The sequence below is a fragment of the Melospiza georgiana genome, chromosome 1 (genome assembly GCF_028018845.1).
Source record: "Melospiza georgiana isolate bMelGeo1 chromosome 1, bMelGeo1.pri, whole genome shotgun sequence".
NCBI classification, from domain to species: Eukaryota; Metazoa; Chordata; class Aves; order Passeriformes; family Passerellidae; genus Melospiza; species Melospiza georgiana.
The window spans coordinates 135,476,610-135,497,240 of NC_080430.1; the positions used below are offsets into that span (position 1 = coordinate 135,476,610).

General features: G+C 38.1%; 1 protein-coding gene across 1 annotated transcript; it reads right to left on the reverse strand.

Moving 5' to 3' along the window:
• Nucleotides 1-3,820: 3,820 nt before the first annotated feature.
• On the reverse strand, nt 3,821-18,433 carry DECR1 (2,4-dienoyl-CoA reductase 1). The gene is made up of 10 exons (XM_058032267.1): nt 18,377-18,433; nt 14,840-15,042; nt 13,864-13,921; nt 13,630-13,716; nt 11,034-11,181; nt 7,972-8,071; nt 6,609-6,681; nt 4,495-4,641; nt 4,117-4,179; nt 3,821-4,024 (listed from the first exon to the last, which is right to left on the reverse strand). Exons 2-10 carry the CDS (start codon nt 14,959-14,961, stop codon nt 3,965-3,967), a joined length of 858 nt encoding a protein of 285 aa, XP_057888250.1. The 5' UTR covers nt 14,962-15,042; nt 18,377-18,433; the 3' UTR covers nt 3,821-3,964.
• Nucleotides 18,434-20,631: the final 2,198 nt, after the last annotated feature.

Consider the following 20,631-nt stretch of genomic DNA (forward strand, 5'->3'; position numbering starts at 1 on the left):
AGTTGCAACACAAGATGTTATATGGGAGGAAGACAATGGTACAAAGTTTCTTGCAGTTCATTGTCTTTAGTTACATGTTATCAGTATGGGGGAAAAAGGAAAATAAAAATGAGCAGTTCACATGAATTTGGAAGCCAGTACGGACAGCTAGGAACTCACAGTTCCCTCAAATAGCATCATCTTCTGTTTGTAAAGCAATCCTCAACTTGGGAAATGGAAGCAATATTCTCAACAGTAATTAAAATGTTCAAGAGGAGAGAGTTTCCAGAACTACGAGAACTAAAGACTGACAGCAGTTCTGGTATTATAGTGAAGAGGAAATAGAACAGATTTCTCTCATTTGCAATCTTAAATGATTTTCACAATTTGTTGATAAGCCCCTACTGTAGCACAACAACACTTTTGCAACACTGAATTAATCTGATAAATTTTAACAGGTTCCAAAGACGGTAAATCACCATCAGAAATAAAAAGGGTAATATAAAGATTTAATTAAGCAGACAAGATGCACTTTTCAGTTGAAAACAAATGAGTCCTCTTTGTGGGCGTTTCCAAGTTGAGGTCATGGAAATGATAACACCTTCCACTGATGGACCATGCAGAAGTCATTTTTAAAAAGGTATTTGGATTTTAGGGAAACATCCTTGTGACTCATGAAAATTAAACTGCCTCTGCACTCCTACTGACTCCTGTTGCAATCTCCAATGTAAACCATCCCCTTTTCTGACTCATTCCTCCACAATCCTGTCCCTCCAACTTCATAAAATGATTTTGCCACAAAGCAATACTTTTTTTTATCCTTCATTTTACACTGGGGCTCACTGGCAGTCTCAGGGTGAGGAATGTAATAATCTCAGGGCAAATATGCCAGCCTAAGACAGTAAAGACCCTACCTCTCCTGCCAGTTTAGCTATGTTTGGAATAAAGTGACTGTGATGACTGTGCTTTGTTTCAGTCTGTGAGTAATACAAAGCTGTGGGGCACGTTTATGGATTGGAGACCTCTTAGGTGTTAGCAGTATTTTATGCCTTTTTCAGGACAGTCTCATCCTCATCAGCATTTACGAACAGCTTCTTTTGGAGTTTCCAAACTAGACACTGCCTGGGTCAAGTAGTAGCTATAAAGCTTCTTTCTCGTATTTTTTCCTGAGTTCAGGTATCATGGATTGCTACTTCAGTAACAATTACACTGTATTTAAGCAAAACATAAACTTGAGATAGTAGTCTTCATAGTAATGTTTCTTTCCTCACCCTACCAAGTCAGCCAGACTATTCCATTCTCCTGTAGCAGTGGATGACAAGATCAGTTATGTTTTTTCACTTAACCCAGTATATATATTAGCAAGTATTTTGTAAGTTAAGTAACATATAGCTCTTAAAACATTAAATGCATTAAAAACATTTCTAAAACCTACATATTGTATACACCTTGTCAAGACAAAATGTTCAGCATCTAAAAGCAACTAACTTGCGCAGTTTGAAATGGATGTCACTGGCATAAGCAAGATAAAAGAAACTCTATTCTTATTATAGATGCTCATTAAAACTTAAAATGTGCTTTCTAGTTCCATCGCTTTAAAAATAGAGTTTTTGTCACTTTACAATTAATAATTCATTTAGCTATGAACAGTTAACAGGTAGAAGACTTCAGAAGCAGTACCCATTTCTACAAATGACAAGCATTCTGTTAGTAAATAAATCCCCAGTATCTCTTTGCAAGACAGGCTTTAAGAGGCCTCCCTTCCATATTCTGACAATGTCAGATGAAATAAAATCTGCTATCCTATGTTACTATTATTTTATACACAGGGAAGAGATCTATGTGACAGGCAGAAGTGCTTCCTAGCACCCAAAACCAAGCACAAACTGGATCCTAACCTCATATTGAGACTTGGAATATGCCTCTTTCTTCATCTTTCCCACCTGTGCCCCACACAGGACCTGTTTTGTGAGCTAGAAGGAACTTGCCAGTCTTCTTGCTTCAGATGACCAGCTCTGAGGAAATACTGCAAAGTACACCTGTCCTGCTGTTCACAGGCTACAGAAATCACTTCAGGTGACATGAAGTCTATGGCAATTTCAGAGATTGAACCACTGAGATAGTAACCTCCAGTCTCAGTCCAGTACTTCAACAATACAACACACCTAGCTACAGTAAGTCACAGAAACCCACAGATGCAAGAGACTGAGAGGAACTTACTTTTATTGACAGCCTGTCACCAGAGGATAACCTACTAGACATTTCAGAGAAATAATTGATGTTACCATATCTCACAAACATACATTTGAATTTTTCTCTGAAGCACTTTTTTTCAAATATCAAAGTCTTATATGCAACTGCATCCCATACAAGGAGACAATATAATTATATGCAAAGGATGACATATATATGGGCCTAACTTCTCAATTAAATCACTTTTTGGGGAAAAGACATGGCTGTCATGTCTGAATTTGATCTTGAGAACACACCTACCAAGTTACCATAAAAAAGCTTTACATTGTGCTCAAGAACACCTTGAAGGCTGCTCCAATAAACACAGTTGATTTGTTTTATTATCAGTGGCTGTTCAATCCAACACAGAACCATCATTCACAGGAGAAAGGCACAAGGAAGCCTGCACTAATAGAGTCCACACTTTCAGCAGAATACATTTAGCTGGCTTCAGATTTGTAATAAGGTAATCAAGGTGACTTCAAAGTCAGATGTTGGCACATGTTAAGTATGCCCTGGATTGTGTGGAAAAATACATGACTGCCACCAGCTCTTGAAGGAAGACATCCTTAAATTGATTCTATTGTCCTGACTCTTAAATCACTGTATCAGTCTCAAAGCACATAAAACTATGTACATGCTTGTATGTGGTGACCAGCTGGAGCTCTGGTTAAACACACACACATAAAAAAAAAAAAAAAAAAAAAAAAAAAGCAAGCATTGATTTCAGGTTGTAAAGGCAGAGGCTGACAACTTCTTCGAAGAATTCCAGCCCTTGTCTCAGGCATGAGGGACAAAATCTACCAACTCTCTAAATTTGGATAAAAGAGGAAGAACAATTTTTTTATCACCTGTTAATCTGGGATGGATAAATTTACTAGATTCAGAGGTAATGCTATCTAAAGTACCAGCCTGTGAATGCAAATGAAACCTAAGGATTTTTTGTACATTTCAACATTTGAGGATTCAACACTTTCAGTTCCAGTGTACCAACATCTCTTTAACAGTCCTAAATAAAGCATTTCTTATGGAGAGCTGCCATAGTCACACATATGTAATAACAAATGATTTTCAGCTTCTCATTTTCAAGAACATTAACTTCATCATGACAAAGAGCAAGCTCCTTAGAAAGGCACAGCAGGTCCGTAAATGCCATTTTTAAAGTTCAGGAAAAGATAATTAACAGACTGAAAATGTCACAAAAGATGAGACCAAGACAGTTAGGCATTTCAAGATTTCCTAAGTAACCACAGGAGTTACATCTTTTCTCAGTGTATGTAGTCCTGCTAATAATGTGAAACTGTATCTGCAAGTTTAGAATTTCATATTGAAGTGTGAAGATTAGAACTTAGTATTTTGTTTCTCTCTTCAGATTAATGATTACATTCAGTTATGATAGTACTGAAATGCTATTGGTATTACAATATTAATAGACACATATATATGAGAAAAAAAATCCTCAGAAGATCAAAAAAAAAAAAAAAGGCTGATTGTAGACCATAGCATGGCTATGTAAGACAATCTAAAGACCAATGAAATATTAGTGACCAACCATTGCTCACTATTGGCAACAGAACAGATTTTACATTGGGAAAATAAACAAACTATATTCAGAATACAACAATTTCAAAATATTTTATTGAAATCAGCATAAAAAAGATTTTTGAAGGCTATTTCTCAATTGGTTATTTCTAAATATTAATGAAAAAGTAGTGGTTCATTTCCAAGAATCTCCACCATAATGTAATGTACTTTAGGAGCCTTTTGTTTTTCTAATCATTGCTTCCATCACATCCCACTGCTCTTTGGTAACCTAACAAAAGAAAAGAGATTTTATTGGAATTTCATATAATATTTGCACATCAAAGTATCTGAATGTAAAATAGTAAACAAGGAAATTAATACCCTCTTCAAATCATTGAATTCTCCTGCCATAGAAACATATTCTCCACCATCCATTCTGATAACCTAGAAAGAGCACAAACAGTGTATTCAGGAATTGTGTGATTTCTGCAGTATTCCCTTGTTATGAACTGTGAAAATAAATTTTACTGATTTGGGTGAAAATTCCCATACTCAAAATAATGCAATGCAATCACTTTTAAAAGTTCTTTTTAAAGGTGCTAACAACCATGCACTACACTTAAAAGATGAATAATACTTGTAAAGAATTTAAAATCAAGATGTTCTGCGTCATTTCTGAAACCCGGGCTTTAAAAAATAATCAGCAATACTCACACCATGATCAGGTTAATTGTACAAACAAGATCAACCAAAACTCACTGCTCCATTAACCCAGCTTGCATAATCACTGCAGAAATATGCAGCAAGATTTGCAATTTCTTCTATAGTTCCCAGACGACCACAGGGAATCCTCTCAATCATCTTTTTCTCAAATGCGCCTGTTGGGTCAAGGCGGCTAAAAGCACCCTGAGAATTAAAGGGAACATTTAAAAAAAAAGTTACAACAACATCACAAAATAAAATCCAACAGAGATTTGACTCCACACACTTAATATGGAAGTTAATATTTGTGAGTAAGCTGTCTACACCCTAATTGTCAGTAGAATGAAAAAGAAAGAAGTAGAAAAGAAAAGCAATTTATCCCTGTTGCATTGATATGCATCTACTGATGATAAGTTGGAATTTAATCCATTTGGGATAGTCACCCACCATCTATCTGTGAAAAACAAAAGGGTTTAATCATCTTATTTTCCTCAAACACCCTGGATAAACATTTGAGAAAATAACCAAAACTCAGAACTGAGGCATGGACAGAGGAGAGGAACAAGAGGAGAAGAGGAACAGCAAAGTGACCAAAAATTAATTATAGGTGACTGAGTAAATAAAATGGAAAAGAAAAAACCATCAAGTTCAGTTAAATTGCAGCAACTGCTAAAGCTAAAGGAAGTCATCGGAGGCTGTAATACTTGAATAGCTTAAAATTTCACGGGAAATAAAAGGAGTTTTTTCTGCTCCTCCGCAAGGAAATAAGCGCCTCACTCAAAATCAGAAATTTATCAGTAACATTTATGTTAAATTACTGGGGTTATGATTTAAAGCCATTGTAATTCATGTAATCATGACTGCAAGCATGCCATTTAAGTCTTCTATTGCCATGTTTTTAATTGCCAGTTTATAAGCCTAACAGTGTTGTGCTTGTATGCCTTGTTCTTTTCCCATCATGACTTACAACAGTTATGTTTTAAAGCCATTGATATTGCCTCTAAGGCAGAAACCCTTGATTTTGCAATATGCTCTCTGCCTTTTTATGCTTTCAGGGAAATTTCAGGTTGGAACCATACACCAAATGTAGCCTTTTATTAAGAACACAAATTATCTCGAACAGATTATACACTATTAGTTCAAAAAAGGAACATTAACTGGAGGTAGCATTATAGACGCTTAAATCCCTTAACTTGCCAAATGTTTTTCTTCTACTCTTACTTAAAAATACACAAGATTGGAGAACTTTTGGTCTGATCCTCTAATGGTATTTCAACATTCTTATAATCCTGCTAATTCTGCCACTTATTTTTCTTTCTAGTGAAAAGAGTCAAAACTAAGTGTTCCAGTGTAGCATCTAAAACTGACAAGAGGGGAAAAAAGAAAGAATAGTAAATAAAACAAACACACAAAAAAGTAAAAAAGAACTAACTCTGTACCCCTATTCCCAAAACAACAGCAAAAACAACTGTGAAATATTTTATGGAAGAAGTAATACCATTATTAGTTGTTAGTGCTCATAATCATAATAATTTGATTCAATGGGAAATGGATCCTCCTTTCTCTTCTTCCAGGACTGCTTTCTTTATTCTTCCTGTCCAGCTGCTCTGGATTACTTCCTTCAAACCCTTCAGTCCTCCTTCTCACTCACTTCAAAGCTTCTCATTTCCTTGCCAACTTAGTTTTTCTCTTTCTAGTTTTGAGATTTTCAACAAAACTAGTGAGATTCTGTTCTCATATACCTAAAAGAGATTCTAAGATTTTGGAATGTTTCAGATGCTTTATTTAAAAATTAGGAGTTAGGCAGAAACAGGAACTTTACTCCAACAACTGTAAAGATTCACTCCACTTGACAAACTAAGTACACAGAATAAGAACCATCATTAAGTACTTTGATATATCAATTCTTTGAAACACTAAAAAAAGAGGTTCTGAAAAAAGAGGTTCTGTTTATATCAAGTGTAGTAGAGGGGACAGTGGCAGGTCTCAGAAGTTCAAGAAATCCTATTTTACAAAAAGACTAAGAGGGAAGTGTGTTCAATATTCCAGCACAGTCTTGACTATCAAGGAAATCATGTTAGAATTTACAGCTACAGAGAAGTTAGACTGTTGAGAAGTTAAGTCTGTACTACAAAGCATATTCAAGGCTGTGTTCACTTCATGCCATGTACCTTTGTTTTTATTGGACCTGGTTGAATCACATTGAATCTCATGCCATATCTACCCCATTCAGCCGCAAGAGACCTAAAAATTCATTAACAGAATGCATCAATATTTTAAACACAATATCGTAATCCTATTCAAAATAAATTAAAATTTAATCAAATGTGTAAATATTAGAACATTCCTCAAGCAGACAATTTATACTTAAAGGGTCTTTTTGTGCTTAACAAAAAATAATTTCAGAGAAGTAAAAAAAATCTCATTCACCAACAGAGGAATATTGATTTAATAGAGGAATCATAGGTAAAGCGGGGTGAAGGAGCAATTCTTTCTCCCTTGCAAATCACCTGAATTGGTTGGATAGGGTTGGCACCTGAATTCCTCACCAAACAACTGTTAGGCCATCATCTTTCTGTGGCAATTTCGACTATCCTACAAGTACACATTTCTAACAATTGCAACATAGCTCTCACATTATGTTTTGAAATAAAGCAGAGGATACATTTTAGAATAGGACACTAGAATAGTTTTGCTTTATTTTTCTCTGCATGATGAGTACTTTGGATCTACCATGGTGAATGAATTAGCTGAGTCATAAAGTCTCTCTACACATTTCCGTTACAGCTCTGTAGAATAGAAATCAACACCATTACTCAGTCCCTCATTTTCTTCCAGATACAGAATTCTAGTTACTAAAAGGCTTCTAATCTATTCAATTCTTTCTGTTGAAGTGCAGAGGAAAGTTCTATGGGCTATGAAGGACTAGCCTGAAATTAAAAATGAGAGAAATCCTTTTGTTTGCTGAGCACGACGGATATGTCAACATGATACTCAGTGGATATGTCAGCATGATACTGCTCTGAACTAAGTAGAACTGCAGACTTTAATTTTAAATAGTGACAGGAAACAAATTTGTTGAGTAATCTAAACAGTGCTGAAGCCACAATATACTGCAGCCAAATAACAGGCATGTATTTTCCTCAGACAAAAGAATGTGGAAGGTGGTATAGCTCTCAAACAGTCCCCTTCATAGCTGTCTTGAGGGGCTGGTTCACCAATGAGAATGCAAGAGAACCTGATTATCAAAACTCCATGAAACAAACTTTGGAACTTGCAACTGCCAAAATAAGTAGTTCTACTTGTCCTTATCTTGGTCTTGTAAAAAAAAAAAAAAAAAACCCAGCAGCAGTTAATACTTCCCTCTGTAAGAAGCTGCCAGCATACTATTTTCTTGCTAGGATACTGAAGCCAGATTGAATTCTTGTGGAACAGTGAAATAGGGGTCTACACTAATAAACTCCATTTTTATAAACCAATTACCCCATCTTAAGGATGTGAAAATCAAAGCACACATTTTGCTGTATTACTCACTTGCTCATTGCTTCTACACCAGCTTTGGCAGAGGCACTTGGCAACACAAATCCTGAACCACTCTCTGCATAAATTGTTGTAATAGCCAGGAATGCTGCTCCTAGAAGGGGAAAAAACATTTAATAAACAACCCATACCACACAGACCAAACAACCGTGAAGATCAAACTCTCAAGTTCAGATAAAAACAAGCTAAATGGTACAGAAGTTCTCAGCTCAAGTGGCAGGGATACATATTCACTCTGGGCAGTGAAAAGGCATTTTAAAATATAGTGTTTGAAACTTTCTTTCCAAGCCTGTTTATTTCAGTTTCCTCCTCTTTTGCATGAGTGTTAAGAGTTGTTCCAGGTAAGTGCAAATAGCTATTGATTAGGCTCTGAAGGTCTAAGCCCTCAGACTTCCACTGATAATGAACTTAATGCATAAATTGGTCTAACTGGAGTGAAGGCCTAAGATCTTACAGTGTTTTTCCAGAAGCTGCCCTAGTCTAGTTGCCACTAACCAGACATTTTGCCCTAAATTCATCAATTACTGAGTGGGGGGAAAAAAACCCCAAAAAACCAACAAAACAAAAAAACAAACAAAAACAAACAAGGAAAAAAATCAGCATTAACAGTTAGGTTTGGCATAATCTCCAATTAACAGCTGAGGGCTTAAGTTAATGTTTATGCAGAAAAATACAATATTTTTTAAAAAATTCCAGAAGCTTTTTCTGCAGCAGACCCAATTACAGAGTGAACCTGCATAACTTTTCCTATTATTATCACAACAAACTCCTTTATAAAAGAACAACTTTCTTTTATAAAATACGCTGTATTTTATAACAGATTTAGCAAAAAAACATTCTAGAATATAATGGAAACTGCAACTGCTTATTTAATCTTTCTTTTATAGAATCCTGCAGATTATGTCTGATCAATGACTGGCATGAGCTTACTGTAGCTGGGAAATGAAGGACAAGGGATGACAGTTCACTGCTTACGTCATAGTAACTAAAATAACTGTTCTACTTACTATATTTCAAAAATAATTTCATTAGAATAGCTGCTCAGGGAATATTTCTAAAACAATATACACTACTGATAGATTGCATGTAAGTAGACTCAGGTAAAAAATTACAGTAATATTACACAAGAGAAACTAAAGAGAATCAAAAATAAGCACTAATTGAAATGCCAGCAGATATCCAGAAACCACAGGCCCTGTTTATAAAAAAGCAGTCCTCACTGAGAGACTTTGAAAGGCAAAAAACACTAGAACAACTTTGAAGTTCTCTAGAGATGATTGTTAATTACACATTTTGTAGAATTAAACCACTGATTTTCTTTTTAAATATAGGTTAAATAGAGGTAAGCTAGGTGAACCTAACACAGAACAAAGAATAACTGAAATTTACAATTCTGATATTTAAAGAACACTTCAGCTCATACACAACTTTTATTTCTAAAGCCTATATTCATAAAATGGACAATACCTGATCAATTAGCTCCTCTCACTTTTTAAAAATAAGTAACATGCTACCAAATTACAAATTCCTTTTAAATACCATCACAAACTTGCAGTCTAAAAGCAGAGAACTTTTATTTACTACATTAGACTTAATGTAGGTCACACTGCAGACCTAAAGGACATCCCAGTGTTCTAGAAACTGTCAGATTCACAGCATCCTCACAGACTGCTCTAAAATATCTGCACTAGGTAGCATCACTTTAGAAACTAAGGCCCCTGCTCAAACTAAAAAAACACAAGCAAGTACAAAGAAAATGAAAGTGAGAAGACAAACACATACACATGACTTACAAAAACATGTCTTAAAGAAAGCCTTAAACAAAAAGTCTTATTTACAGATGGATTCCCCTAGAAAGAAGACATGCAAGTAATAGCAAAAGAAATTCAAATGTTTTGGCAACTTAGAAGTCAAAGAAAGAGACAACACGAAGGTGAATGACATCTGGATTTTACCAAATTTGAGGACGGAAGTAAGGAAAGTAATGTTGTTTTCATTCAACAACAGCAAAAAAAAAAAAAAAAAAAAAAAAAAAAGTTTGATTTTGTATTTCACATTACTATATGGGCACACCATGTGCACCTCTAAGACCATAAGACAACCTATTTCAGTGGTCTGCCATAATCATATAGTAACTCATAGCTGGGGATAGGTTTCTCATGTGGGAGTATCAGCACTAAAATGGTGGAAATTAATTTTTCATGTGCTGCTAAAATACAGAGGGGATACACTTGTATACTAACAAAAACTGTTACAGAGCTACTGAAACAATATTAACTTCATATTGTTATAACTAACTAGCATAAGCTCATGGAATACTTTTTGGAGAGGATTTTGAAGAAATTAATTCAGAAGGTGAAGAAATGAAGAAACTAATTCAGAGGTTAAAAAAATACCAGTGTAAATACAAAAGTAGTATTTCAACACAGTGGCTGTACCTAGAAAACAGGGCTCAGTAGTGAGGGCACATGGAAAACCATAATTATATCTTCCTGCTTTTAAAAAAAATTTACATTATATTATTCTGATCTCATAAAACAAACTCCTTGTTTTCCAAGTTAATGTATGGAATGTAAAATGAAAGCAGTTCTTTGTAAATAATCTATGATATAACATAGAAGGGCATACATCACCTTTCCTTTTAAAACAATAATCTGTTTAAATAAATCTTTGGCTAAATATCCTGACTTCTTGTTCATTTAAAGAAATATCCCATGTTCAGTTCAAAGAAATTGACATACACAGAGAAAATTCAGAAGAAATAACAGCTTTTTCTCTTTTTTAACACAAAGCTTAATTTTTTTTTTATTTTTAAAAATGTTTTACAACTAGAACTCTGCAATTAGATTTTTATATTCAGCCTAGTTGGCCTCTGGGTCCAATTGTAAGGCCTGATACTACAAAGAAGTAACTCTTAGCCTGACCTGTGTGATTCTTAAGTACAGCTTTCACTGAACATTAAAAATTGTATTTCTCTTCTAACATGAACTCTCAAAACTGGCCATAATGACAAGGCAAGGAAAGCAATTAATGACACGTCACAATGCGTAAGATACCTTTTTTTACTTTAATGAGCTCCTTGCCAATTTCCAGAGTTACAAAAGCAGTACCATTAAGTACAATATCAGTTATTGTTTTCCAGGCATTAGGAGAAAGTCGTTCAGAAGGGGAAATAAAATTTCCAGCTGCATTGTTTATCACAACCTGAAACATATGAAGGAAAAGAGTTAACTAACAATAACTCTTCCTGAGACAAAAGCAAAGAATTTACAAGGAGCTTTTTAGAGTTTCCAGGGAACAAAAGTAAATATACCCTCATTGAATGAGATATGGGGGCATGGGAAGAGGGAGAAAAATCCAGAAGAAATTTTACCATCTGCAGCACAGATAAAGTATCAGTAACAGAAAATGAGCTGTATTTCCAAATTACTGTACTAAGGAACTGTATCATGTAGAGGCTGACTAAAGTCACTATTTTCCATAATGTCTCAAGTGCATCTAACAGAAAAGTTTGCCTCCATCAAATTCCAGCATCACATCTATTTAATATAATGGATGCATGGGAACAGAAGCAAAAGGCAGCAACCTGATAACTGAAGTCTGGATGAAGTGACTGCTGTATAACAGGAATTCAAATCACTTGTGATGAGAATATTATGGTACAACGTACTGCAAACAACTACTACAAAACTTTTGTTGAATAGATGGACCTCTGTCACCTCCATCACTTCCTATGAACAATCATCAGGCAGAGGATTCTTTCACTTCAGGGGACTAAGCATCACATTAGCAGTATTTAAACCAAAAATTACGTAGCCAGATAGAGCATATTTCATAATATAATGTGTTGAAGAATATAATAATGTACTATTAATGGAATGGCACCTTGATTCATGTAGGTTTGCACATCAAACAAACTATTTGTCCAGAAGAACTTCTGGCCTAGAGTCTAATGAAGATATTTGAAATTTCAAAACCAAAACAGAGTACTGTACATATTACATTCATGTAAAACTGGTAATATACAACAGCCATAAATTATACATATGGAGAGCAAATTCAATTTAAAGGCCTCCCTAAAATTTGAAGGAATAAAAATCCCAACACCTTGAGATACTAAGGAGGTTACTTGAATCACTAAATAAATACAGGAAAGACACAACAATAAAACTAATGAACTAAGAACTGTACCATGTGATCTTTGAGGTATGTAGGACTGCCAAAATAAGCCATGAAAAAAGAATGATTGCTTTCTAATAGGGATTAACATTCTTGGGAATGGAATGGACAAAACCAAGCTGGAAGGACTTTCACGTTACTGCCATTAACTTGTGTCTTTGAGATCTCACCTCACATGCAGTATGGCAGTGAGGGACACCCAGGATTCATAAACTAACATCTCATGTCTGCAACAAAGAGAAAAACTGGACAAAAAGATCTGAATATTCAATTTACTCTGCCATCTATCTTAAACACACAAAATACATTACATTAAAGAGAAGGCAAATGCTTGCAAAGAACAAATCGTGGAAAGCATTTATTCAGAAAATTACTGGTGCTCTAAAAACATGCTATATAGGAAAAAAATCTCCTCCCTCTCTGCACACATGTAAAATCTTCATGACTTTGAAGATTTTATATGTGTTTATTAAGAAACTTACTTTACATGTGATTTTACATGTAATTATTAAGAAACTTATTAAGTTTCTTCACTTAGGCCAAAAACTGCCTTAACTAACAGCCAAAATAATATCCAGAAATCTTGTCTACAAATCAGGACAGTGAATTGCCTTATTTCTAGCACTGTTATAGCATACAGCTATATAGTCTACAATTTCTCTACTTCTTACAATATTTAAAATTCAGTAGGTTCTCTACCACATCTGTAGGAAGCTCCTCCTGGATGCAAATTGTTGACAACAGACATACAATAATTTTAAATTTACAGTAAACAGTTTTAAATCTGACTGTCCTTTACAACGATGCTACATCATCACACTTTCTATCAGCTAGCAGAATCCAAGTTGTTATCTCACAATCACATCAGAATTGGGTAACATCATCTTTCAGACTCCACCAGATCACCCTCCTCACAATCTGATGTAAAGAGCTCTGTTGGCTTTTTGCCAAACTATAAAAAAGCAGATGCTTGGCTTGACTGAAGACTTTTTTTTCTTCATTTTATGAGAACTTAATCTTCAATTTGGAACCTTCTTTGTGTATATTAATAAGCTAAGCAAGAATCAAAGAAAACATGTATGGTTATTTCCATTCCTAATTTGTGAAGCATTGTGTTAACATGTAATTCAGTAAACAGAAGTAAATCACCTTTTCAGGAGGATTTAAGGGCGATATTCTATTCCCTGAATTCAAAGAATGTCTCCAGAAATGTCCCATTATTCAAAATGAGATGTTAGACCTCAGAGTAAGGGTAAAAATGTTTTGTCTACTTGGCCACCAAATATTTTAAGAACCACAGGAGCAGAATAACTGGTCTAACTATGAATGTTAGATTTATCTTGAAGTACTGCCACTGCTCTGTCTAGCTTCTTTTTAAATTCCATTAACTTTCTATCTTCTTAAGTTTCTTCACACCTACTATGCAAAGTATTTTTGTTAATTAAGAATGAGTTCTTTCTCGAGAATACTTACATCAGGATGTCCTGCCACTTGGATTGTTTCAGCAACAGCACTCTTAACTGAAACAGGATCTCTCACATCACACTGGATGGCATGAACCTAAAGAATAATAGAAAGGCAGTTTTCAGACTTAAAAACTGTGTAATTCATAAATTAAACAAGTCCACAGAAGGATACAAATGCAAAAAAATCCAATAAAATTTAGAGTATAATATGCAACATATTCATAATTCTGCAAAAACTTACCTTATTCCCTGTTTTAGAAGAAATTTCATCTGCTGTTCCTTTCAAAACATCCAGCTTCCTAGAAATAATTATTAACATCCCTTATGTCAGTTAAATGCAATTACAATTTAGATTACTAAAATCTTTTTTTCTGAGCAAATATGAACTACAACTTAAAATATCTGTGTATGCACATGCATGTTGCTGATTTTCATCAATTAAAACTATGATTAAGACTATGCTTAACCAGTAACTTTCTGAAAGAAAACTTTTGGTAATTTATGGTTAGTGCTACTTTAAAGCAACTCAGAAGTGACAATGGTAAGAGACTCTGATGTTAAACAACATGTGATAAGCCAGGAATAAAGCACACAATCATAACAAACTTAGTTTTAGCTACTTCTCTACTAGTATTAGTAAGAGACATACATATTCACATTTAAAACTAAACAAATCACTATTAGGATAAATGTCACACCATTGTTTATTTTGATTTAAAATGAGATTGGTTTTCTAGACTTTACTGAAGTGCTTCTAGATTCTACTGCAGTACTTGAGAGCTGTAGAAAATCATCATTAAAGGAAAATCATGACTCTTGTTGAAAGTCAGAAGAGGAATGGATTTAATTCTTTATTGTAATTTAAATCTGTATCAAGAACACCTGTAATAACATTTATTACTGGTCAATACTACCCACTGCAAATTTTTGTTCTCTTTAACGCTTTAGTTGAATTTATGCCTAATATCTGAGGCTATTTATTTTGCTGCCACATTTCACAAAAATGTGCTTAGTTTATTTCTTCCTACTGATTTTTATACCATTAAATATTTGCAGATAAATCTGCAAGTTTCTAGAATCCACAATCTGACACTGTAATTTAAATGTGTACTGCAACAGAATAAACAGAATATTTTTTTCTGGTTTGTAAAGAAGAAAACATCTATTCAGCAGTCAGTACTAAGAGAAAGTTCTAAAACATCTTCATTAATATTTACCGGCTTGCTATAACACACTTGGCTCCTAAACTGGACAAAGCTGTTGTCATCCCTTTGCCAAGCCCAGTACCTCCACCAGTTATAAAGGCCACTTTCCCTTGGAAGGTATTTGGTGGCAACATCACTTTTTGAAGAGGTGAGAAGAATGCAGCTTGTGGTGCACTGCTGTCTTGATGCAGCACATTTGGCCCACGGCTGAAAAACTGAAAGATAAAAACCCAGAAAAGTTAGTTTCTTCTCCTGTCTGCATGCAGGACTGTTACACAAGATAGATTTTCCTATGGCAGTGAGGTAACAATCATAACTCCCTTATTATAAGTAAATATAGATGAACATAAGAATGACTAGATTGCATTACACCAACACATATGGGCCTTTACATAAATGCTATTACTAGACCAGTAAAGCACTTGAGCTATTTTTATATATACTGCAACTAGAAAACTACTGAAAAATGCTTGCTTCCTCATGCATTTTTTGTATCTATCACTTTTACTAAAGCACATGGAAAACCATTACCAACTAATTACAGAAGAACTTGGGCATCAGATTGATATATGCACTGTAATTTATGCACAAACAAATCCATGTGATTTTAGGTTACATATGTATGTATTTACAAATTTAAATCTTCAGAAGTAGACTCATGATTTTGATCCTTTACTACTCCATCCAACAAACCTTCTTCTTTACTGGAGAACAGGACAGAATCAAACTTCACAAGACCTGCCCTAATGGCCACTCGGGCTGCTGAGGAAACCTATGCCATCTCCCAGACAAAACTGGGCAGGGTTAGGTTATCAGCATCACACTCTATCCCAGCAGAAATACCAGCTACAGTACATTAGCCTCAGAAGGATTAGTCCCTGCAAAAAGACACATGGTTGGAACATGTTTAAAAACAGACATGAAAAAAAAAAAATCAGTATTACATATAGAAAACTATGCTAGTAAGAAAACACCCCACAAATGTAATGAGAAATTAGTGATGTCACCAAGGAAGTTGCAGCAAAAATAGCAAACAGGATATTTCTAGCATCCTAATATGCTAAACTAACTCAAAGCCTAATCTAAGTATTGTATTAAATGCCTTGGGGCAGCAGCACTACAGTAATAATTGAGAAATTCCCTTAATATTTAAAAGACAGAAGTTATCACAACCTGAAGTTTCACATGCTTCCAAGTATAACAAAACTAGATTTACCTTATTTTTGATGTGCAAAGCAATTATAAGACTGTAAGTTATACTTATTTTCTCAGGTTTTACCTTGTATTTGAGCCTTTAATGTGTTTATTTTAATACAAAGAAAAAAATCTAATACAATTTTGTGAAAGAAGAGTGAATGGTTACTCTTGTATGATCCTGTTAAGAAAACCATGCAGTTGTTCAATAGACTGACATGAAGAAGAAAGGTAGTTTTAAAATAGTAAAACTATTGCAACTTACTAATCTGTTTGCTAATTCCCATTTTGAGCACTAAAATTAAGAGACAATATATTTAGTGGTAGATGATTACTCTGTACTTCCCACAGTTACAATGCATTGGGGGGCTCACAGAGCTTGAAGTTGGCCTGCAGAAGTGTGCACATGAATCTTTCTGTGTGGTAATACCTATGCATTAGTAACTCAGGTGAAAACAGAGAGAACAGCCATGGAATTACACAGACAATTTAATACAACTTAAAGCACGGTGCAAATAACACCAGGGTCATGGGCTCCATCCCTGTATGGGACATTCACTTAGGAGCTGGACTTGATCCTTGTGGGCCCCTTCCAACTCAACAATGTTCTGTGAAAAACTAAAATTGAGTTGAATTGAAGAGTTGGAGCCACTACATAGGACAAAATTCAGAAAGCAAAGCTTGAACTAAAGCTGGAACTCTCACATTTGTAAAATACTACTGTTTTTTAATTCTCCCAGTGAAAATAAAATTTGCATGCTTTCACAGAGTACCAGGATACTAATAAGCCTCCAGGACAGGGAAATGTGATGGTTCTCTTTGGGGACTTTCTTAGCAGCCCCTTGCTCATCTCTCTTCAGCAAAAAGGCTCCCTCTGGAGAATTTCAGCTCACAGCAGAGACTGCAAATCCAGATGGCATTTGGACTCCCCCTTCCTTCAGGACATTGAGATAACCCCCACGAGTGCTGAGACTCTGATCAGGTGCTCTGGCAGTGACAGACACAGCTCAGTCTTCTTGCCCTCCATGAAAATAACACTGCAAGCAGCTTTCCTTCTGCTCCAGGGGGGAAGATTAGGACATGCCACAACACAGGAAAGCAGAATGCTGCACCAAGACTAATAGTATGGCAATGATAACCAGCCAGTAAAGCTGGTATAATTGAGCAATCTTTTAGTCAGACTGCTATCATCTCCTAAATGTCTTGCACAAGGGGCTTCTGTGACAGCATCCATGCAATTTAATCATTCCACTGCTTAAGGCTGAGATCTTAAATTAAATCTCAGGTGTAAACAGAGATATAAAGAAGGCAGTAAACAGCTTAAAAAAACCAAACATCAAACAACAAACACACAAATCACTGACAAACCAAAAACCAACCCTCACCCAGGGGGTGGAAGTGAATTGTGAAATAAATGCAGAAAGCCATCTCAGAAACACAAAAGCAGTCACTAGAAAGAAGCACTGTGCTTGTGGAGAACTCACTAGAAACGGCCTCCAGCAACATCCACAGTGTCATAGAATCATAGAATGGCTTGGATTGGAAAGGACCTTAAAGATCATCTTGTTCCAACCCACCTGCCATAGGCAGGGACACCTTCCACTGTAACAGGTTGCCCAGGGATCCAACCAGGTCTTGAACACCTCCACAGATGGGGCATCCACAGCTTTTCTGGGCAACATGTCCATATCTAACCTAAACACCCTCTTTCAATCTGAATCTATTCCCCCTTCTCCTGTCACTCCATGCCCTTGCAAAAAGTTCCCTTCCAGATTTCTCGTAGGCTCCCTTCAGGTACCGGAAGCTGCCAGAACGCCAACTCGGTCACAAGTCAAGCCGCCCGCTGCTCGGACAGCAACACTCCAGCCATTTACCCAGATGGACGGCCCCGCACAGCTGCGCTATCGGGGCCAAAGGGCGCCGCGCTCAGCGGGGTCACACGGCCCGCCCGGCGCTGGGGCCGCAGGCCGTGTCGGCAGCTGAGGGGAACCGAGGGGTGCCCCTTCCTGGTGCTTCCCCAGCCCCGGCAGGGCCGGCAGCTGAGGAGAACCGAGGGGTGCCCCTTCCTGGTGCTTCCCCAGCCCCGGCAGGGCCGGCAGCTGAGGAGAACCGAGGGGTGCCCCTTCCTGGTGCTTCCCCAGCCCCGGCAGGGCCGGCAGCTGAGGAGAACCGAGGGGTGCCCCTTTCCTGGCGCGTCCCCAAGCCCGACAGCGGAAACCGCAGAGCCCCGCCGTGCCCTCCCTGTGACGGGACACCGGTGCCCGGGCAGAGCCGGGGCTGCGGGCAGCAGGTGGCGGAACAGCTCCGCGGCGCCGCCCGTCCGCCCTCAGCCCGGCAGCGCAGGGAGCGCCTTACCCGCCCGGCGCCGACCCCGCAGGGGCCGCGCACCCCGCGCCGCCACAGCCCCGCCGCCGCCGCTGCCGCCGCCATGTTCCGCCGCCGCGCTCTGCGCCTGCTCCGCGGGGAGGAGCGGCGGGCGCCGGGCGGGCACCGAGAGCCGCGGGCGTCGGGGAACCGGCGAGACCAGCCCCGCCCCGGGTGCTGCAAAACGTAGAATATGTAAAAATTTTCTCTAAAAAGGACGGTTTTTGATCCTTGATCTTTGTATACTTTCAAGCCTAATCAACAAGAAAGGAGCAAACAAGCTCTAAGCGATGTCCAGGTGAAAGACAAATTATTTGTCGGTGGAATTGCCTTGCTAAGGCTTAGAGCTTGACATGTTTCAATGATCTCAGAGAGAGATTAACAAAACTTGGGAGGAGAGATGTACTACTGACAGTGGGCACAAAGAATGCAGACTTTATGGGCTACAAGGGCATTTGGCAGAATCCCCATGATAAACAAAAACTATTAAAGGCAACTCCTCAACTTCGCTCAGATCAGCTCTGACTGGCTATTTCTGACAGGGGAGATTACCCACTGACCCAAAAGAAGAGAAAGACTGAGTATATGCACTAAACAGCAGGAGAGGTGGGAGAATCATTAACCAAAGAACATAGAACGCTAATTAATGAGAGAACTAGGTAACTGGTAGGCAATGAACATGAATGCCCTTTTTTGCTAAAATGTTTAAATAGTGAAAAATTTTGGTTTCCTTGTGCTGGCCGTGTGTATTTCTCATTCAAGACGCCTTTCTGCACAGAACTGTAAATGAATCAAATGTGGATTGGCCTCTCACACACCAGGTGAAAGAACCGATTTTGGAACAACACAGGGGCACCTTCTCAGCCACAACCACTGCCCCGGTGCCTCCAGTTCCAGCTGTGAGAGCTGGAGAATGCTTTTTTACCTGTGTTGAGCACAGAGACCGACTGATGGGAAAAGTGATGACTCACTGGTACCCATCCATTTGCACAGCCTTGGTAACCACAGAAACCTGCAGAGTCATATCTACTCATAAGGAAGAGTAAGGGGTTGGGGCATAGTAAGAACCTACAGATTTAATACAGCTTCAGGTTTTGAGGGGAGGAACCCACACTTGATGAATCTATGCAGTTATAAAACTTGCCATGAAAGACAACAAATCTATCAGTGGGTTTGTGCCATCAACTTTTGAGTTAAGAACTCCAGGCCAACTGATTACACACTGCCGTGGGAGGAAACAAAATTTAAATCCTACAGCTTAGTCGTCATTGCCCTGTATAAAAATGGCAAAACCGCCATTTTCTCTAAATGTTCAGCATTTAGGAAGAAAAAAAAATTATTGTTGCTCTGTTGGTACAGCAAGCTCTAGAGTAGGTAACATTTTCATAAGTTCTACACACAGTCTGGCAGGCATTGAAGCAATAGCGCTACACTGCTGGGCAGTAGTTGCCAGATTTATCATTAAGGCAACATATGGAATATATTTGGTAAGAGTTAGAGAGTTGCTCTAACTCTTACATGGTACCATGCCATTACAATCAATAATTCAACCACCCTGAGTCTGAAGGCATCTGTAATCACTGGACAGAAATCTGTAATCACTGTAATCTGTAATCACTGGACAGAAAAACAAACAAAAAAACCTGCAACAACAAAGTAAGAACCCCAAGAAATAAACTCCCAAAAACCCCCCAAAAAAAGTAGGAGAAACAGAGTGTATATCGTTCAAGGGAAGCTTTGACATTGCCAAATACTATGGAATTTAGGAAGCTTCATCGGAACAATGCTAGCAAGAGGGAACAAACTACAAACCACGCATTGGAAAACACAAATGTGCCAAACAGCTACCTTGAAATAATCATTGTATTTCATGGTGAAAGTGAACACGATGATATGACTGAATGTATTAGTTTTCCACCGCATGGCTTTTACTAGCGGGAGGGGGGCACAGCAGTGACTCCTGTGAGATGCCAGCCCCAAACCACGCTGACACAGAGCGATGGGGACCGGCTGCGATACGGGCGCTAGCGAGAGCCCCGGGAGAGCGCCCGGGCCCCTCCCCGGCCGCCGGGCCCCTCCCCGGCCGCCGGGCCCCTCCCCGGCCGCCGGGCCCCTCCCCGGCCGCCGGGCCCCTCCCCGGCCGCCGGGCCCCTCCCCGGCCGCCGGGCCCCTCCCCGGCCGCCGGGCCCCTCCCCGGCCGCCGGGCCCCTCCCCGGCCGCCGGGCCCCTCCCCGGCCGCCGGGCCC